The sequence below is a fragment of the Camelus ferus genome, chromosome 16, assembly GCF_009834535.1.
Source record: "Camelus ferus isolate YT-003-E chromosome 16, BCGSAC_Cfer_1.0, whole genome shotgun sequence".
Lineage (NCBI taxonomy): Eukaryota > Metazoa > Chordata > Mammalia > Artiodactyla > Camelidae > Camelus > Camelus ferus.
Window position 1 is genome coordinate 6,443,791 of NC_045711.1, and position 16,359 is coordinate 6,460,149.

The following is a 16,359-nucleotide window of genomic DNA, read 5'->3' on the forward strand; positions in this document are numbered from 1 at the left end:
GGTTTCAGTCCCAAAAGACCGGTCCAGTCCGCTGAGGGCCATCCTGTCGGGAGCTGGCATGCCCTAGCACCATCAGTATTTACTGCCTGATCCTATTTCACAGAAACTCACTGTTTGGGGCTCCAGCAGCCAGGGGGTGGGGTGGGGAGGATGCCCAAGGGGCAGCCCCTTGAGGACCTGTACAAAAGACTTTCCGCTTGAGCAGGCCGTCTTTAATAATTATAAAGGCACAGGAGTTTAATCCATTTTTGATGTAAGCGCTAATAGCTCTGTGTCCTTCAAGTTCAAAGCAGGCGCATACATGTCACTAATTAGCCAAGCACGGCGCCATTCAGCTTCCTCTCATGTTTCTAATTAGGTCTTTAATAACAAACAAACTCCGACCTTACCAAAAGGCCCCCATTCATCAGACAGCCAAGGAGGGTGGCTGCTTCCCTGTTTATGGTTGCTCTGGGCCTCTGGTCCTATGTGTACATGCCCTTAATCTCAGCCAGGCCTGGCCTGTCCCCGGGGGAAGCAGGAGATCCATCTATGAAGACAAAACCCCCTTCTGCCTGTCCTGGAAGGGTGGAATTCCTGGCCCTGCTGGGAGGAGGACCAGTGGTGGGCAGGAGAGCCCTGGGCTCCAAGGCTGCAGACTAATGATCCCAGACCAGCTCTCCTGCTTGTTAAAGGAGGCTGGGGCGAGCTGCCTGGCTTGCCTCTGTTTATCTGTTTCTGAGGTACGGATGCTGGTGACAAAGTCACAGAGATGTTGTGAAGCCCTGTATCTGGCAAGAACCTGGTGGTATTTGAGTCCATGGTTACACAGTGGACTTGCCTGGGGAGCTTAAGTACCACCGAGGCCTGGCCACACCCCGGTAGGTTCTGATGTGACGGATCTACAGTGTTGCCTGGACACTAGGAATTTTAAGAACGCCTCAGGTGATTCTAACATGCAGCTAAATTCAAGAACCACCGAGTTCACGTCAGTTCCAGAGCTTACCAACAGACAACAGCTATTAACAGGTCCACCTTTGTTAATGAAAACCATCCAGAGCACCAAACTCTAAAGGGTTAATCAACCACACCCACGGATGGAAATTTGATTACAGAGCATTTTTTTTTTAATGATACACAATTCTGGGAATATTTCTATCCCTCTCATTGCCTTCACACATGAAAAAAAAAATGGCGTGAATGACTTTTCAGATGCATCCCTACCAAGCTGCCTCATCACTTGCCCTGGCTTTCCCTCCAGTCCCTCCTCCCAGATCTTAAGGCACTTTCACTGTCACCCCTTTTGCTCCCAATGATTGGAAAGAGCAGCAATACAGAGCTAGAGCTGAATAGTCCCCAAGAACCCAACAGTCTGAAATCCTTTGCCCCCAGATCAACCAGCCTGTTGCCAGCAGAAGCCAGACTGGAACGAAGTCTTCCTATTCACTGCTCTTCCATCTATGTTCTTATCCGTTTTTTTTTTTTTTTTTAAAGCCTCTTATCATCCTTATCTGATTAATCCACAAGGCAACTCATCCGTTAGGAAGAGAAAGGGATATAAGGGATGCCTTATATCAACCCTTGAACAACCATGTAACCTTCTAGCAAGTCATTTGCAAGACTGATTTATTTCTCTTCAAGCCAGGTGGGAGGGGAGACATTGAAATCTCAGGGGCTATCTCAGTGGAAAGTTTATAGAGGCTGCTTTATGCACGGAGCTGAACAATCTAGACCCAGAAAAGTCAGTGAGGCCAAGGATACATAGCAAAACTGGGTGAGGGGTTTCCTCCAACACAGGTTCGTGTTTCCTGGCTTTGCTGCTGTGTTTGTGGTCTTTTCTCTGGAGGCTGAGTTGACCCTGCTAGCATCTGTGCCTGACGGACCCCCTGATTCCAGGGCTTCCTGGGTCCCGTGTGTCGGTGAGGCTGAGCCTCTCCTCTTTCCCACAAGGCCAGGAAAACTAACCCTCTGCAGGTTACAGTCAGAAATAACTTTCAGAAAGAGTGGGGAAAGTGGGGCCTGGCAGCCTTTGCCTCCCACAGTGGGTTCTACCACAGGCACACAGGTTTGCACTAATTGTTTACCGCAGACCTGGACAGACCATTTTATTAATATTGATAAGTAACTAGGAACAAAGGGCCCCTTTATTTTTAGCTTTCTCTAATTGCGTAGTAATTACTCATCTACAAAACAAATGAACCCCTGCTCGCTGTTGCTATGGTACTAGGAGCTCAGCCTCCCTGCAGGGCGATTGGCCGAGGAACCCGCTGCTCCCGCCTCCGGCCCCTCCCCTCCCAGCCATTGGCTTAAAGCAAAGCCCCAGCAACTGGGCGGCCAATCCCCTCCCAGCTCTAGGGCTGGGCTGGGCTTCCCAGCGACCTTCCAGATTCAGTCCTCACAGCTTGCAGGAAGGCATGTTGACTCATCCCTACGGAGAAGTCTGTCTTGCCCAAAGAGGCCCTCCCCTGCTGCATCGCCTAGTTTCCTTCAGGCAGTGGCTAACTTCCTTCAGTTCTGTTTTAGCTAAAGGCTCCTTTCAAATAATTATCTTCAGGCTGTCTCACTCTCACCCGACCACACCTCCTCTGGGCCTCCGTTGTGTGCCTTTGGATTAAAGGATGCAGGGACCAGAAGCCAGATCAGAAATGTCAGGCAAAGCCGGACAGAACCATGAGGTTAAGTCTGCAACAGCAGAAGCAGATGCAAAAAATACAGAAAATGCCTCTTGTGGCCTCCTGTAAATGATTTTGGGTTCTCTCCTCCCCCAAGGAGACGGAGAATTGAGTTGACGGCAGTGGCAGGTTTTTGTTGAGGGTATGTTTCAAAGACGGCAGGACTGGAAGGATGCAGCATCTGCTGACAGTGGTTGAGAGCTCAGGCCTGATGAGACAGATCTAGGCTCAAATCCTGTCCCTACGACAAGCTATCTAAGCCACAGTTTTTAAATCTTAAAAATGGGAATGGGAATCACAGCGTCCATTTCATAGTGCTATGAGAATTAAATGGGATCAGGCAGGTGGACTCGGCACAATACGTGGCTCACTCATAATACATGTGAGTTATTAACATATTACTATAACCATTATTTTATTAAAATTGGCTAAGAGGTGTCTTAGCATTTTATCAACCACTTGCAAGATATCCTTCCCTTAAGGGACCTCCCAGGTGGGTGTGAATTTTGAGATGCTGGCTGGAACCCTCCTATCCATGCCATAGAATAGATTTTGTGGTGGCTCATCCTGACAGATCTAATTCCAACAGCCAATCAAAGCTGTTCAAAAGCATCATTCACCCACCTCCTGTTGTGCAGGATCCCAGGATGGAAAGGGGAGACCTTTTTTATTTATTAATGAGCATCCAGGAACAAAGGGTCCCTTTGTTTTCTGTTTTCTCTAATTGCATGGTAAATACTCATCTATACTAAGAACAGGAAGATTGATGGTTTCTATTGTTGGAGAAGGCAGGCACCCCTCTGAGATACATGAAAAACACCATCCAAAGACTCAACATCCTGCCCTTCATTCAGGAGAACTCACCTAAACAGGAAGAGGACTGAGGACACAAGATGCACAAATACAGAAGAGCCAGAGCAAAGGAGGGGGCACCCCAGGGAGGGTTAATCAGGTATGGCTTCCCTGATGGCCTGAGCCAGATTTGAATGCAGGGAGCAAAGTCAAGGACAGAGGGAAATGGACTGGCAGGAAGGATGGATGAGGGCAGTGGCTGCCGAGGGCACAGGAATGGGAACCAATAGCCCCAAGCAGGGAATGGATAACAACTTGCTGGCAGAAGCAAAGGAGAATCACTGGAAACTAAGGTGGACTCTCCCTTATATGGAATGCCCTCCAGGGTCTGTCCTGCTCCCCTCCCCTTGCTCCAGGTCACAAACCCAGCCCCAGCCCCAGGGATTAGGGGTCAGGCTGTTCTCTGTGGGGCCACTGCCAGGTTGATCTTCCTTCGTTGGTTCCAAACTTATGAAGCTCCACTGCCATAAAGAATATGAACCTCCCTCTCCCACCAACATGACTGTATCAATGTGGCTTTCAAAGTCTCCCTCTCCCAGAATCTAGCCTGTCTCTACCTCTTCAAGCTTATACCCTCATTGCCCACTAGACAGCTTCCACTGTCCCCCAACCAGCATGACGTTGAGCCCAGAGTTCATCAGCTAATGGGTAAGAGCAAATGGCCCAGAGCATCTCTTACTGGGCAGCTGTATATGAACATTTATGGAGTGTTTACAATTTCACGGTTTGTCACTTGTCCTTATGCCTTCCGTCTCGTCTCCCTAATCCACCCTGCTGTCAGGCTTGTCTAACATAGACATCTGATGTCACTTCTTGGTTTCTAGTCTCTTTGAGGCTCCCAGGTGCCTGGGTGAATCTGGGCTCTTCAGCTCTGGCTCCACCCAGCTCTCTAGCGTGTTGTCACCCCCACCCCCTGCCTGCCTTGCATTTTATTTCCTAGCCAGAGTGAACCTTCTGTCTGCAGGGCTTCAGAGTCACTCTGCTGTTCTGGTGTCTTTGCATAAGCTGTTCCCCCTGGCTCCCTGGGGAGCTCCTATTTGTCCTGTAGAATTATAAACACTCACTCCCCTGTGAAATCTTCCTTGACTTCCCCGAAAAGCTAATCACTTCCTCCTCTGTACTCCTTCTTCACTGGGCTTAGGCATCACATTGTAAGTACAGGTTAGTCTCCAAGCCAGGCTGGGGGAGCCTCCAGGGCAGGGACTGTGTTCTGTATCCTCTACGAGCTTCCCGGGCTGCGGTGGGCAGCACTGCTCATCTACCCAGCATCATTCTCTCCCCTCACCCTTTGATCAGCACCCAGGTCTTCCTTTGGAAGTCCATCCTTCTTCCCCTGTGTAAGAGTTCTTCAGTTTAGAGGAGATGGATCCCACCCTCAGCGACCTTGGCCTTAGCCAAGAAGCACAAAGTTCTGGACTTCTGCTAGAATTCGGGACCACCTGACGCCCCCTCTTGTTCTAGACAGGGTAGTATGAAGCAGGAACCTGTTGCAGCCATTTTGCCATCACAGGAAACCAACGGAAAGACAATACTGAAACAAGAAAGAGGGCAAAGCTAGGAGAACCGCAGAAAAAGAGGCCTGAACAGTCTGCACACGAAGCTCAGCTTCCAGGATGCCAGCCAGTAAATCCCTTCTAATATTTAACCATGCTGTGCTGGGTTTCCTGATACAGTCCAAAACACCTTGATTTCAGGCCGACGGCAGTGTCTGCCACCTATATTAATAATTAGTGTTGTTAAACACTTAATAAATATCTGCCCATTTGAACTCCATGGCAGATGTGCCCTGGGCCTGGTTCTGAAATCTACATCTGAAAGGCTGGACTGCGAGGTGGCGGCGCATGAGACTTCAGAGGACACAGAGCTGGCAGCCAAGGCTGCTGGGCTTTCCCAGGACACGCCGCGTCCCCGCAAGTGCAGGGCGTCCGGGCGGCAGGTGAGTTCTTTATGAACAAACATGATTTCTCCACAGAGTCACTTAAAGGTGGCCAGAGACCTGGGTTCCAGTTCAGGGCCCTTACTCAAAGCCTCGCCCCAGGCAACCAGCTGGGTGACCTTGGATAAGTCACGTCACCATTCTGCAGCAGCCCAGCTTTCTTGTAAAAACAAACATGTAAAAGCAAGCCAAACACTTCTGCCTTCCTGCCTGTCTCATGGGGTAGCTGCAGTCACAGACACGGCACTCTAAGCTCTGCAGAAACACAAGGAGCCGTGATGTGCTCAGGCATGTGCCCCTTTGACGATTCTCACCAACGCGTGGGTTCACTGACTTTCCAGGCTCCCCAGACCCTGCAGTGCCCCCACCCAGCCCAGGGTGCAAGGAGGGGGTCCCTTTGCCCCTCTCTGTTGGGCTCGACACGCTCTCACAGAGCGTCCCAAGGGCACCACTTTTCCCACCCCTCCTCCACACAGCCAGGCTTGGGCTCCAGAGCCAGCCTGAGGGAGGGCCAACCAGCTCAGGGGGCGGGCACGACGCTTCACCCACTGAAAATAATGCCCCTGATTTAGAAGACCATTAACATTCTCCCACTCCATTCACTTTAGGATTAACTTATACTTAGGTCTGGGCTTCGTGGCTAGTCACTAATTGCACCAGAGTTGATTTATCAAGTGTATAGTATTTCTATTACAAAATTATTGATTAGAGCTGATGTATTTTATCCTCAACAGAGTTGGTCCGAAAGCCCTTGGAAAATGAATGAAGCTGAGGTCAGAGGCGGGTAGCTCTGCACATTATTATAAATTCCCTGGGGTTACTGAAATCCAACGCTGGGCTCTGTAGGGAAAGTCCTGGTTCTCCCAGAAATGAGGATTTTAATGACAAACTGAGAAAAAGGGTGCCCTTATCTAGAGTACAAAGCAGTAACTGGGAGATATACGTTCAGGGAAGGTCTTTCGGGGAAGTCTGGTTGTAGCAGCTGGTCCTAATGTCACAGACTTGCTCTCCCTCTGGGCTACTGCGCTGGCTCCATCCCAGAGGGTGTCCCCATGACCCTACCCACAGATGGGCCATCCTGGGGTCACAGCCCCCCGAGGATGTGCTGCTGGCACAAAGGAGGCTGCGTGAGAAAGAAGAGATGCCTGCACTGCAGTCCTGTTCCCAGACATCAGCTCCTGCTGATGGAGGCGCAGGACATCCATCTTCAGAAATAAAGGCAGCACAGTGAACCATTTTCCTTTTCACAATGAAGCTGAAAGTGCCAGAAACCAGGCACTGTGGGAAGCAGGGGCTTTCAAGGGGAGGGCTCTAGATTCTCGCCCACTGAGGGCAACAAGTGCTGCCTGTCTTTGGCACAGCACAGACCTTCAATACTCTCTTGTTGAAAACAACGCCTGGGAACCCGGAGGCTAATGCCACAGTCGGTGCAAACAGTGCCCCAATCTCCCCAGCAGGCCGGAGGAGTGTGTGGACACCCTCAGTCCCGAACACGTATAAGGCGAAGGACTGCACTGGGGATGTGGAAAATATCCTGAGATAAAAGCAAGGGAGGCCTGAGAGCTACTCTCCCCACCCAGGTGCTTATTTTATTAACTTATTTCTTCTATCCTTGGACTTGAATTTTTCTCTTGTTCATCTTACCTACTTAGGCTGTCCAGCTACAGGGCAGCAAAGCCATTTTCCTAGCAGAGCCAGACCTAGGATTTAGGTCAGTGGAGGGTGGGGCGGAGGGTTCTGCTGTCCCCGCCGCTGTCCCCGCCACTGTCCCCATCCTCTTCTCCTGCTCCCCAGCCCGGGTCAGTCTGCGGCTCCAGCAGCCCTGAAGCCTGACAGTTTGGGACATTTCCCTCAGTTCTGACCACTCCTACCCCATGAAGTCCGGGCCAGAAGGACGGCTCCTCCCCGCGCTCCCTTCCTGAGCCTCGGGGCCCTCGTTCTGCCTGCTGGCTGACTGGCCTGTGCAGTTCAACCCTGCTTCACCCCGACTGGGCCACTGTCCCCAGGGCTGCCATCTTGCAGTTGCTTCACACTCTTCTGGGGACTTCTCAGGCTCTGTGACTTCCTGGGCTTCTGTCTCCCCTGATGATAGATAACTTGCACCCTTGCAGGTTCAGAGCCCGCCTGTGTCCTCCTGAAGCACTAGCTCAGAGCCACCAACCAGCCCGGCTTTAGGCGCAGGTCCAAGGTGGCCACTCCCCCTCCACTTCCATCAACTGACAACAGTTAGGGACATCTCCAAAAGCTCGAAGAGACCTCTGCACTGCCTTATGACTTGTCACCACAAATGGAGGTGACCCAGTGCGTCCAGAGATGACTGATGCACATGCCCTGAGCCGAGGGCAGGGGCTGCAGGGCTGGGAAGTCTTCCTGGGGACACAGAGGCAAACCCTGGCCGCTGCTTTGGACATGACAGGCTCCCTCCCCTCCCCGCTCCTCCTCATGAAGCTGTGCCAATAATCTCCAGACCAGGAATGTCACTGCTCTCACCCCACTTGCCCCGACCCCTTCTCCCTTTACCTTCACCAAGTGCAAGGACAAACGGCGACCTTCACTAGGACTAAATGCATTCCCTGTCTGATCTCAAGATCTTAACCCTTTTCCCTACCGTATTTCATTTCCCCTCCGACCATGCAGAGAGGGCTACCACCTAGACCTGTCTCCTTGAAGGGCTGGATGTGAACGGGTGAAGGACTCAAGGAGGAGCGGGCTTGGAGGAGCCTTGCTGCTAGGCCCTAAGAAACAGGAGAAGACCTGCTCTGTTTTGAGAACCACATGAGGGGAGACAAGAACAAGGAAGAGCACGAAACTCCTTCCAACCCTGGTTCCACTTTCTTTCGCTCGAGTTGGGCACTGTCCGGAGAGAGCTCAGTTGGGAAGGCTTGAGCTGAGGGTGGTGACCCAGTTCTGGACTGGGGGAGCAGGGAGTGTGAGGGAGGTGGTGGTGGCTGATGGCGAGAACATGGATCCAAGCCCCCTTGGCAACACAGAAAATATGGAGTCCCTTCTCTTCCTGGCTCCCCACACTATCCTCCAGACGGTCGTGCTGTGCCGAGCCGCCCGAGACAAACCCTGTAATATCAACTCAACAATGCACGTTCCACATCTACGGCTACAGCTACCAGTACGTCTACTACAGTGCATGCATTTGTTTCAGTCCCACAGATACAGACAGTCTAAGAACAGGCAGGGGGTGTGAAATGTTTTACTGGACAACAGGTGTTTTGGAGTTGTAACTAATTAAAAAAAAAACAAAAAAAAAACCAAAATCGAAAACAAAAGTGTACAAAAAAAAAGACATTTCTGGAGAGCTGGATATGAGTTTGTTTCTTGAACTGTTTCATCTGAACAAGCAAAAACATGCAAACCAGCTGGTACTAACAGGAAGCTGGACACTGAGAGAGGATTAATAGGTGTGGACAAACCTTCCCGCTGAGCGTGCTCAGAAGAGTGTTTGAGAGGAGGTGTGCAGATCCTAGTGTAAGAGAGGCGGGAAAGTATGCCTCAGAGACACTCTCACCGCAGCCCCAACCAAGCAAGAGAAAAGACAACAGAAACGTGACTCTCACACTCACCACCACCGTCAGGAGCTCATGTCACTAGATGGGAACAAAGCTGGCAAGTGTAAAGTACAGTAAGGGGTCCTGGCTGGGCCGGAGCTGGGCCGGGGCTGGGCCGGGGATGGGCTGGGGCCGGGGATGGGCCGGGGCCGGAAGCTCTAAGACTGATACACCCATGATGCCACCCAGAAATCAAACAGCCTGGAAATCCGAACCATCTCCCTCCCCTGTTGGTGGGGGGGAGTCATTTGCCAAACTGGATTTAGGTTTAGGCGGGACATGATGGGGCCACTGGAACTGAATGAATACGATCAAAATAAACAAACAAAGTCTCGACTGAGCACAAGAAAAGATGATGTTTCAAACTTCCAGGTGAAGGTAAAAGAAAAGTGACACTGATAGTGAAGTCATCTAGGAGTCGCTGGGACATCCCCTGGGGGTCACCTGAGCCCCCTCACCTCAGGTCCGGGTTGAGTTGGGAGCAGGGAGGTGGGCTGGTCCACAGGAGTCGGCCGAGGTGACCCGGGGACCTCTGACCCTGACCCCAGAGCCCTGACGGTGCTGTTGCCAACCTGAGCGAAGTCAAAGCTGCTTCCCACCCCAGCCTCGGCAGGGGCTTCCGCTCAGGAAGCTCCCTCAGCATGTCCTAATGAGGGAGGGAAAAACCACACAAAACTGGGAAGCTAGGCAAAAATGGAAGTGAGAAGAGGGCCTCCCATAGGACGCCTGAGCCCCAAACCAAGCCCGAGAGCCCCTGGGGAGCAGAGGCCCCATGTCCCACAGTTCACAGTCTGCTGCCAGGTTCATCAGGGGGCCGAGCTCAAGGGCGGTACGCCGCAGACTCCCTGAACCAGCTCCCCGCTAGGAGAGAATGCAGTTGAACTTGTGATACCCTCCAGCAGCCCAGGCTGCTTGCTCTGGGGTGGGGGGTCAGGGGGAAGGGGCTGAAGGGTCATCCCCCTCCCCTGGGGAGCAGCTGGGATGGGTGGGGCAGGGCTGCAGGAGCGGCTGAAGGTAGAGCCCGGCATTAGCCCTCAGTGAACCCCCGCTGGCCTGGGCTTACTCACCCAAGTAAGTCTGGGCAGCCCCTCACATACATGCCAAAATGCCACCCAGGGGCCACTGGGACAGGTAAATAACTGCCCAACCTGCCAGACTTGGGGTCCAGATCATTTTCTAGAAGGAGGGAGGGAGACAGAGAGGGAATAGTCCTTATAGGCCAAAATGCACTAAGAGAAAGACAGGCAGAGATCACTTTTCCCCAGCCTTGTAACCCTGTCCAGGTCCAAAGCAGGTGGGGTGGGTGGTGGCCAGGCTACCCTGTCTACATGTGGGCAGGTGTCATCCAGCCAGGGCGGTGTTCTGACTTTGGCAGGCACAGCCGGGTCACCGGCCTCCAGCCCACCCAGGCAGCACTGTGGGGTGCCCTGTAGCTTCCCAGCCAAGCCCGCACCTGGGGTGGGCACCTCAAGGTTGAGGATTTACTCCTTGCATTAACCCAGGCTGCTGTGGGCAGGGGGTCTGGGAGCACACTCCTGAACAGAATTCACTAACAGTGCAGTGATGAGCATGGCTGACCTAGAACGGCCTGTGGGAGACTTCTCTCACGATGGAAATGGCTACAAATAAAACACCACTGATCCTGAAAAAAAAAAGCGTGGTTGGAGATGGCTCTGACCCTTGGGGTTAGGAGTTAGAGGGGATGGTGGGACTCCCGCCTGGCTCTGGGGGGTCTGTGAGAGGGTGGCGGTGGCCGAAGTGGGGCACAGACCCTGGGGAGACCATTCAGACTCACAAAGAACCCCATGCTGCCCTTTAAACTTGCCATGAAGTCAAGGAGAATGGGGGTGGGGAGAAAGGCAGGGTTAATTTCGGGTTAAAGTTTAGTTTCATAATCCAAGTTACAGTAAGAAAGAAACTGAACGGAAAAAACAACAACCAACAACACTCAAAAATCTCAAGAGTTTTCTTTCTGTCATCCCCCCTCCAGGCACAGGTAGGACAGAGGCTCATTTGGACTGATACCAAAAAGCGCTCGAGTTAAAAAACCAAACGGAACAGGGAGACACGAGGCAGCTGTGCAACCTGCCCCCAGGGCAGGGGGACCAAGGGACACTGGCCAGAGGGCCGGTGGGGCCTTGGGAGGTGGGCTGGGGCAGGCAGAGGCTGAGGAAAGGCACCCGGCGCTCCGGCCCCCCCAGCTCTCTGGCTAACTGGCCCTCAGCAACCCCTGAGAATCCCCTGGCCCCTCCAAACAATCCCCCAGTGGGTGACTCAGGGGAGTGGGTCCTTTGTAGCTCGAGGCAGTGCCAGTTTGCATGGAACGGATTTTTACTGATGTTTCTAAAGGGCCTCACTGTGCCAGTCTCTTACCACCGAGGGTGGGGGGCTTTTTGGCATTTGCCCTTTGGACTTTTAATGTCCCACTTCCTGGACCCTCATCAGCACCTCCCTTCCCTGACCCTCCTCTTGCTGTAGCCCTGTTACATCAAGCTAAGGCTTCCCTGGGTGCTCCAGCACCCTGGCTGCGGGGTGTTGGGGGAGAGCTGCAAACCAGGGCTCCTGGGTTTAGGAGGACTAGGTCCCTCAGTGGCCGGGGTGGGTCAGGGGAGGTCAGGAGGCCTCCCTGGTGGCCCAGCACACAGCGGAAGCCCTGCTTGCTTAGGAAGGCAGAGAGCACTGGGGGGAGATGGACAACAGCCCGGGTCCAGCCTGACTCCACAGTGCCGCTGGGAAAAGGTTCCCACCTCGCCCCAGGAGGTCCAGTCCCCCTAAAGGGTTGGATTTGGAGACCACAGGACAGGGACCACCTCATGGGAGGGAGAGCCCCGATTCCCTTGGCAGCTGGAATCCAGGAGCTCTCTGGTATCTGCTAAGAAGAGTGTCTGGGATGCCGAGGGGGCTTCGCGAAGAGCAGCTCTGCTCCCTGGGGTCAGGGGCGGCCCTATGTCTGACCCTCGGGGACTTGGGGGTTAGCCGCAGCAGCAAGCCACCTGGTGAGGGCAGCAGGGCCGAGAGGGCAGGCTGCTCCAATGCCAGGAACACATGGATGGGCTCTGAGCTTCCCTTCACGACCTAGAACTTCTCTGGCTGGGTCAGAGATGCAAGGCAGGGGGCCGTGTGAACCAGCAGAAGCCAGGGAGGGAAAGGACCACGGGTGCCCTGAAGCCAGCTGTCAGGTGAAGGGGCTGTCCAGAGTCAGAAAGAAACTCCTTTTCCTTTTTTCAGTGAGAGAATAATCCTCTACCTTTGGTTTGCAGTCCCGTGGCTGAGCCCTGCGGGGGACTGCCCTGGGTGGCAGGGCCCGGCCCGCGCTTCCCTGCCCCCACCCTCCGGGCTGTGGTGAGAGGAGTGGACAGACGCAGCCACACAGATCCAACAGGGCCTTTACCTTCCCCTGCACACTGGGCATGCCTGGGAGCCGCCTGTCCCGTACACCTTCCTACCTGAGCCTCTTGCCGCCGCCACCGCCGCCGCTGCCACTGGTCCGTAAGCTGCTGCCGGGAAGCCTGGCGGAGAGAGAGGAGCTGGGTGAAGGAGGGTCCCGGGAGCCAGCCACATCGCACCGGCCGCGCTCCCCATCCCCAACACAGAAGACAGGAGTGGGAAGGGAGGTCCACGGGTCGGCTTTTAGGAGGGACACAGGTCAGGGGCTCTCAGGCTTCTGGAAGGCACAGCGTCTTTAGGTGCGTTTGAGTCTCACACGCCTGTCACCCTAGAAACTGGTTCTGGAAGGCACACCGAAATAATGGAAGATTAGGAGGAACATCTCTTGAGAGCGGGGCGAGCTCCCGGCTGGCCCTTTGTGGGCACCTGGCGATTCCCCAGGGCTTGTCCAGAGCCTGGGGGCTCCAAGCCTGGCCAGGTCACAGGCAGCCCTGAGCCCCAGGCAGGAGGCCCTTGGATGGCCTCTTGATACAACAGCCGCCTTGGCCAGGAGATGGCTCAAGTCCAGCTGTTCTCCTGAGGCTCTGCAGGTCTGCTCGGCCATCTCGGCTCCAGATCTTCCTGTCAGCAGCGTCACGGCCCCAGGCCTAAGAGCAAACCCTTCTGGGGGTCCAGCTGTGGGAGGAAGTGTGGGGTTTTGGGGACCCCACGGCTCCTGAGGCACATTACAGGGATTTAGATCTGGCTCTTCGGTCTGAGTGCCACCGTCCCAATCAAGCTGGCATGGAAGGGTCTCCCAGGGGCCTTGATCAAGCCCTTGTGCTATCTAACAGTGCACCAGGTGGCAAGGCTGGCCCAGCAATGGGACCAAACGTCAGAAGGACAAGGTGACCCGGTGCGGCTGCAGAGTGTCCAGGTGAAGGAAGAGTCCCCTCCCCTGGGCTTCTCTCGGTCACTAGCATGTGCACACACAGTCACGCCCCAGGAGACACACACAGCCATGCTCCCCCAGACGTGAACAAACCCCCTCTGCCTTCCAGGCAGACACCTGGCAACCTGATCCCAAGACCAATTTCCAGTGACCGTGGTTTTAAATGATGTGCCAGAAGCCAGCAGCAAACCAACAGCCCCCCAGAGGGGCTCAGCCTTGGCCACTGAGCCTTCCAAACACAAGAACTGCTACAGGACGAGGGTGTGGAACATGCACCTTGGAGAGTGGGGAGCAGGGGAGGATAGAAAGGAGAGAGAGAGAGAGCCGTCCCCCAAACACAGCAAACTAGAAGCCCACTAAACTCTAAGACTATCGTCCTAGCTACATGGAACTACTGGGGAGAAACGAAGTGCAACAGGGAACAGAAGGAGCTATTCTAAAAAACGTCAGGCTAAGCTACTTCAAATGCCAATGAAAAGAGACATACTTGCATTTAAATATGGTAATAGGGCTGTTGAAGGGGGAAAAAGAAAGATCCAGGTGAAATAAATGTACACGGCAATGACCCCTGCCGAGACCGAGGAAGGGACTCCCCCACCGAGTCCTCTCCCCATTTCTTCCAGGCAGATTCTAGATTTCTGAAGATGTGGGTGCCTGCGGAAAGTGCTGAAGGAAAATAAGGAAGAAGTCAAGTTATTTCTCCCCGTCCCGAATGTTTATACCGGGGACCCTGAGGGAGGAGGCAGCGGCAGGCGGGGGTCAGAAGGGAGGTGTTTATTCTTTCGCGCTCTCTCACCTTGCACTCAAAACAGGTTTCATTGGAAGCATGAAAAGGTGGTGGGAAGAGAGAGGGGAAAGAACTGGGGGAGGGGAGTTTAGTGAATTAAAAAGAATTTTAACAAAAGGTCTATTTTCTGGAGTTGAGTGCATTTTGGACAAAAAAGTCCAAGAGAAAGAGGGAGGGGAAAAAAAAAAACCTCATCCAAGAAAGGAAACACATTATCCTTAATCTCAGATAAAGGCTCAGACACTGCTACGGGCTGGAATTTAATCTCAACCATCAAAACGGGGCTAAGCGGGGTGACAGGCGTGAGAAGAGGGGGTGGGGGAGCAAGGGAGGAGAGCCATCCGGCGTGCCCAGGACAGGGGAGGCAGCCCTCACAGCACCTGCTCCAGAGACACTGGGCATCTGAGACAGTAAGCACCCCCGTCCCTGCCCCAGCCTGGCCTCCTTGGGCATCTCCTGCGGGGAGGAGACGGCGATGTACCAGTGTCCTGTATATCGGGCTATCTTCCTGACCCACCTGCCTAGCGCCCTGCCATCCCCCTCCTGTCCTGTTAGGCTATCCAGCCTCACTGGTCACCCCAAATGTGTTCTCCAAATGACCTGGCAGATAAACTCTTGATGTTATTTCCAAGGCCAATGGGCTCTCCATGGTGGCGGGGCTTCTTGGGGATGCATGAGCACAGATCCAGGAAAGGGGTGAGTGTGTATGTTGGGGTGCACTGGGGCTGTCAGCGAGGGGCTGTCACAGACCTAAAGCTGTCCCGATGGAGCCCAGCCTGCCTCCAGGACAGCAGGAGGGACCTGAGGACCAGGAGCTCCCAGGGCTGGACCTGGAAGAGCTGGAAGAGCAGGGAGGTTCTGTTCTCAGCATCTCTCCCCAGGCCCTCGGGAGCCAGGGATCACCTGGGACAGGCTCTCTTTCGGGAAACCTCTCCTATTTTATTTTTGAAGGGATGGGGGTCCAGGCAGCCAAGGAGAGAACTGCCCTTGGCAGGGTATTCAAGGGAAGACCTCGGGGAATTAGGCAAGTCTGGCAGGGCTCAGGGCTTCTCACTAGGGCTGAGGCCCACGCCAGCAGTGGCTGAGCCCTTGGTCCATGAGTGCCCATGGCCGCCCTAGCTCCCTCGACTGCCCAGATGACCAGCCCCGCTCTGCAGCTAGGAACATGGAGAGGGGGCTCCTCCTCAACACAGCCTGTCTGGCCAACGCATGAAGAGGGCAATTAGACTTCTCCCTATGAGGCAGGTTAGCCCAACAGCCAAGTGCACAGACACGGAGCCTGTCTGGGTTCAAAGCCTGGCTTGGCCACTTACACCATGCGACTGTAGGCAAGCTGCTTCTTAACCTTTCTGTGCCTTGACGTCCCCATTTGTAAAAGAGATGCCGACAGTCGTCAGGGATTAATATACGCAAGATGTCCGCCAGGAAGGATGCTTAAATGAGTGTCAGCTGTCACTTTGTTGAGGCCATCAGGTCTCTGTCCAGCCATCAGCCTTGCCTTCAAGACAGGACTCTCCTCCATGCAGGGCTACTCCACTTTCTCTGTGGTGGGCCGCATGGTCAGAGGGTCGTACGCACACAAGAGCCCTGAATCCCTACTGGTAACAGTGGTCTGTAATCCTCCGTAACGTCCCAACTTCATGATGTCTTTTCAGTGGGGCTACATTTCCATACCCGATTTAGAACACGTGTTCTGTTCATCTCGATAACAACTGGGCCAAGCTGAGTGGCGTGGCCCTAGGTGCCTAATACCTCCCACTTCTTAGTAATAAATCAGGCAGAAAGGAGAAAAATGTTTTGCTAGTAGGAACCTCAGGGCCTGACAGCTAGCGGCTGCCTAGCTGGGAACTTCCGTCTTAGGAAGGTGGTACACTCCTTCTCCTAGGGAACCTTGCATTCCAGAAGAGGATACCTGGGGAGGGCAGAATGTAGCACTGATGGTGGAATTCCAGGCCCAGGGCAGGTGCCACACCTCGTAGGAGCTGTCATTCAGGCCCAAAGATCCAATCTGTCCAGTCTGGAGCACCTCTGCCCCACCAGTAGGGATAACAGAAGGATCACGGAGCTTGGCATGGAAGTCCAGTTGCCGGCCCCAGCTGCCCCTGCCTTGCTGTGCAACTTGGGGAATATGTTTCACTTCTCTGGGCCCCGAGTAACCAACTCCTGTCTCCTGCAAGGAGGTTAGGCCAGAGGACTTCTGAAGTCCCTTCCCCTCTGAGCCTGCATGAGACTGTCTTCTTGGTGTCAAGACAGTG

General features: G+C 53.9%; 1 protein-coding gene across 9 annotated transcripts in view; it reads right to left on the reverse strand.

Moving 5' to 3' along the window:
- MSI2 (musashi RNA binding protein 2) overlaps window positions 1-16,359 on the reverse strand; it is a 379,910-nt gene that overhangs the window by 17,903 nt on the left and 345,648 nt on the right. For 6 of the 9 annotated variants that reach the window (XM_032498440.1, XM_032498439.1, XM_032498442.1 and 3 more), the window contains one exon: window positions 12,446-12,508. In XM_032498440.1, the coding sequence (XP_032354331.1) occupies window positions 12,446-12,508 (63 nt within the window). The other 3 variants (XR_004326623.1, XM_032498445.1, XM_032498447.1) reach the window with 2 other exon arrangements.